General features: G+C 37.3%; 1 protein-coding gene across 1 annotated transcript; it reads right to left on the minus strand.

The window, feature by feature from the left end:
• Positions 1–746: 746 nt before the first annotated feature.
• On the minus strand, positions 747–2,658 carry LOC102194697 (uncharacterized). Its single transcript, XM_005750012.1, has 6 exons — positions 2,593–2,658; positions 2,395–2,478; positions 1,777–2,124; positions 1,594–1,698; positions 1,478–1,512; positions 747–1,385 (listed from the first exon to the last, which is right to left on the minus strand). Exons 1-6 carry the CDS (start codon positions 2,645–2,647, stop codon positions 1,266–1,268), a joined length of 747 nt encoding a protein of 248 aa, XP_005750069.1. The 5' UTR covers positions 2,648–2,658; the 3' UTR covers positions 747–1,265.
• Between the last annotated feature and the right edge of the window lie 1,462 nt (positions 2,659–4,120).

Genomic DNA, 4,120 nt, shown 5'->3' on the forward strand with positions numbered 1-4,120 from the left:
AGCATTCATTCATTCATTCATTCGCTTCCGCTTATCCTTTTCAGGGTCGCTGGAGCCTATCCCAGCTGTCATAGGGCGAGAGGCGGGGTACACCCTGGACAGGTCGCCAGTCTGTCGCAGGGCTAACACACAGGGACAGACAACCATTCACTCGCACATTCACACCTAGTGACAATTTAGATTAATCAATTAACCTATCCCCACAAGCTGCATGTCTTTGGACGGTGGGAGGAAGCCGGAGTACCCGGAGAGAACCCACGCAAACACGGGGAGAACATGCAAACTCCACACAGAAAGACCCCGGCCTGATGGAGGAATTGAACTCAGGACCTTCTTGCTGTGCGGCAACAGTGCTAACCATCGTGCCACCGTGCTGCCAAAAAATTTGAGCATAAGTTTTTAAAATTTAAGATTTATATCCATTGTGCTAATACAGTATGTCAAAATGAAAAGAATAACAGCAGATTCAGACATGTGAGTTTGTGCTGAAAAGACTGATACCAAACAAGGGAATATAAATAGCTTTTAATGGTGAAAAATGAAGGTAAAATTAAAAGTAGTCAAAAATGGCCAATTATACCCTGGAACCCAATAAATATGAAAAATTTGGTTTACATTTTCGGTCAGAAATTTCTTCATGACAGTGCAGATTTGTGCAATTTTTTGTAAATTATTTCTAAATAAAAAATTAAAAAAAAAACTACACATCTGTATGTGTAAAGAAATGACTTTCATTTTGCCATCCCATTTGATTTCCCTGCCACTCTAAGAAAATTTCTCTAGATCCACTCCTGCTTGGGACCTTTTGTATTTAGGATAACAGATTAAGTCTAGTTTCTATACTTAACTTGGCAGCAGAATGACTGCATTTCATGATCCATTCTCTTGAAGAGACAAGCTTGGCTTATTCTCTCATACACAATAATAATAATCACAATAATGAGACATGTTATCACTGAATTGAAATGGCACACAGATATTGTCTCAAGCTTGAAGGTCTTTTAGTCTGTTTTATGTTTATTGAGCTTCAGAAACATTAAATTTACAAAAAAAATAAAAAATTAAAAGACTGTTGGCAGAGAATGAGGATTAAAAAAGAAGTGAATACTGACATTTGTCTCTCATGATTCCTTCATTATTCCATCTTTAGCTTCAAACTACAGTGACGTTACAAATGTGATTAACTAGCAAAAAAAATTATATTGTGAACATGACCCAACATAAAAAGAAATACTACATTTTAAACACTGTGTCTTCTCTGCGTACTACTGCTTTACACTATAGTACACACATTCACTCCAGGTGCGATCCTTCTGACTTCTTGATCTGTTGTGCAGGTTGACAGTTGAAGATGGAAAATAGAGTCTTTCTGCCTCTTGGAAACCCTGGCAACAAAATACTTATTAATAAAAATATGTCCACAGATTGACTTTTGCGTAGAAAAATGGTAACTGAATAGTTAGTGGTAATACATCACCGTTGCATCTGCTTTGGGGAGACTTGCTTGAGATTCTACAAGAACAACAAAAGTTTCTTATATTTATAATTCTGGAATAATTTGCAGGTTAAAAAAACCCCCTAAACATTAGTTACCAGGAGATTTGCAGATGCATTTCTTGCTGATCACACACACTGAGAAAGCCAGCAATACACTCAGGATGGAGGTGACTGCAAAGGTGCCGCTCCAGAAAACATTATCTGCATGAAGTCAGACAGTTTAGACAACTGGGTGGGACCTACTGTGGTTTTAGTAAACTCAGTCTTAATGTTACTCACGTTCAAAGTCCAGTTTTGTTCCATTTCCAAACAGTATGTGTCCACATGAGGCAACAGCACAGTAGTAGGTCCCAGCATGAGACAGATTCAGGTTATTCATTGGCAAGTTGTAGACACAGGTGTGTGTTTGTGTCTTAGCTTCTTTCTCACACTGATCATTCCCACCCCAATGTGTGTAAATGACTCCAGGATGGGACTGAGAATGGGATTCGTCTGAGTTTTGGAACCAGTACACACTGTGTTCTTCATCACAGGTCCCAGTGTGTACTGTACAGTTGAGAGTCACAGAGTCTCCTTGCTGGATGATCTCAGAAGCTGACTGTTGGACCACAGCTTGGACGTTTGACTCTGCATCGTTAACAATAACAGTAATGCTTTCTGAAAATGTTAATCTGTATAAATAAGAGGTCATACAGTAGTAAGTCGCTGAGTCTGAAATTTGTAATTCTCTGATCATCAAGTGGTTTTTGCCATTTTCAGTATCCAGTGAAAAACGGGGATTATTCTTGAATTCGCCAAAAAATGTGTTATTTTTTTCATATATGTAGGAGTAAGAGATGAGCATTGGTTTCTGTCCAAGAGGTTGTTTATACCAGTAAAGCCTTGCAGCAACCTCACCTTCGTAGAAACATTTCAAAATCAAGTTGTCACTGGTTTTACGTGACACAAAAGCGCTCTTCTGATGACCAGATGAGGACAGCTCTAGATCAGTCAAATGAGCAGAATTGAAATATAAAATAAAGCAAATGTAAGGCAAAAGTGAAAGAATTCAATATTCTTAGAGAGGAGAAATGAACCTACAGGCACACAACTCACCCAGAGTCCTCGATAACAGTATTGCAAAATAAAAAGCCAGCAGTGAAAAAGCCATTGTGCAGAAAATTGCTGTGTGAAAAACAGGAAGGAAAAAACCCTCTTTTCTACTCTTTATAGGCAGGACTGTGTTTGATTGGCCGACTAACTGTGACGCTGCGCTGTATGTCCTACTTAGGAAATGCAACGTGCTCACTGGAAACAATAGTATCACGTTTTGTTTTTTCTAATAATAAATACTGACATTGTGAGATGCCTATTAAGCACAACATTTTTAAAACGGGTGAAAGAACATAGTAACTCTCATTTACGTTCTACAGCCTAGAATAGAATAATAAAAAAGTAAAGTGAAGGTGGTGGATTTTGCAAAAGTTGCCAAATTGAATTTAATGAAAATTGGTGGATTTTTTGGGACAATATCTGTATCACTATCAAACAGGCCATTGGCCTTGGGGAAGCATATCCTTAGGAAATTTATATACAAAACCGAATTACTCATATAGTGTAGTTTGCAGAATAAAACAAGTAGTTTGTTTAAAAACTCCAGAATTTGATGTTATACTGCTGACATAATAATCTAAATGTGAACTTATATTCACTTTATATACTGATGTTTATATTGGCGTTTTTGAGTGTTTCCTTGGTCATTTTTGTGTCTGCATAATACTTAACATCCTGTCAAAAACAGTAAATGGCTGTGCACTGACAAAGGAAAGAACGTATGATTTCAGTCAGTTTCTAAAAATTTTTTTTTTCTAAGTCAGAATCAGGTCATTTCCCGCTTGTAACCACAAAGATCACACAATAGATAATACAGCCAAGTAGTTACACAATACTAAAGCCTGTCTAAGCTTAAAGAGATCTTATCTTTAGACCGAAAACCGCGATTTAAAGACCAATATCAAAAGAATATTTCTAACTTCACAAAGCATCTTCAATGAGATTCTTAACAACAACAAAAAAACATAAAGCTCTGGTTTGAATCTTTGCGCTAAAATCCGATTAGTTGGATGACTTGAACTCAAAGCTACATTACAGAGGTTGTTTGAACTTTGACAAATAGTAACAGATATGTCTGAAAAAGAAAATAATATGTGCAATTTGTCTTGTATTGGGGAAAACCTGGGGTAGTCACACAACTCTTTTTAATCCCTTTTGAGTATCTCAAATCCAACCCGGTCTTCACAGCAAAACACACCGAACTAAGAGGGAATTCATTACAATGTTCCTTAAATGTGAAGCCTAGCGTTGGTCTTCTCTTGCAGCTGGTTCAGTGAATTTAGTTCAGAAAGTGATGAAACCAGCAGTTTATGAATCTGTGAGATTTCTGCTTTCAGCACCCTGACGCATGATCGTGTATCGTGGCATGATCGTGTGATTTGTGCTTTGTGTTTACATCCTTTTACCTGCTCTTTAACCATTTACTGTTTTACAGTAGCTGTGTTTTGTGATTTTCTTTTAGCTTTTAGTTGAGATTCTGACGTTTCTGTGGATATCAAACAGCTATATTTAAATAACAGATCTGGTGGTA

Source organism: Pundamilia nyererei, unplaced genomic scaffold, assembly GCF_000239375.1.
Source record: "Pundamilia nyererei isolate P.nyererei 1_Seehausen unplaced genomic scaffold, PunNye1.0 scaffold00260, whole genome shotgun sequence".
NCBI classification, from domain to species: domain Eukaryota; kingdom Metazoa; phylum Chordata; class Actinopteri; order Cichliformes; family Cichlidae; genus Pundamilia; species Pundamilia nyererei.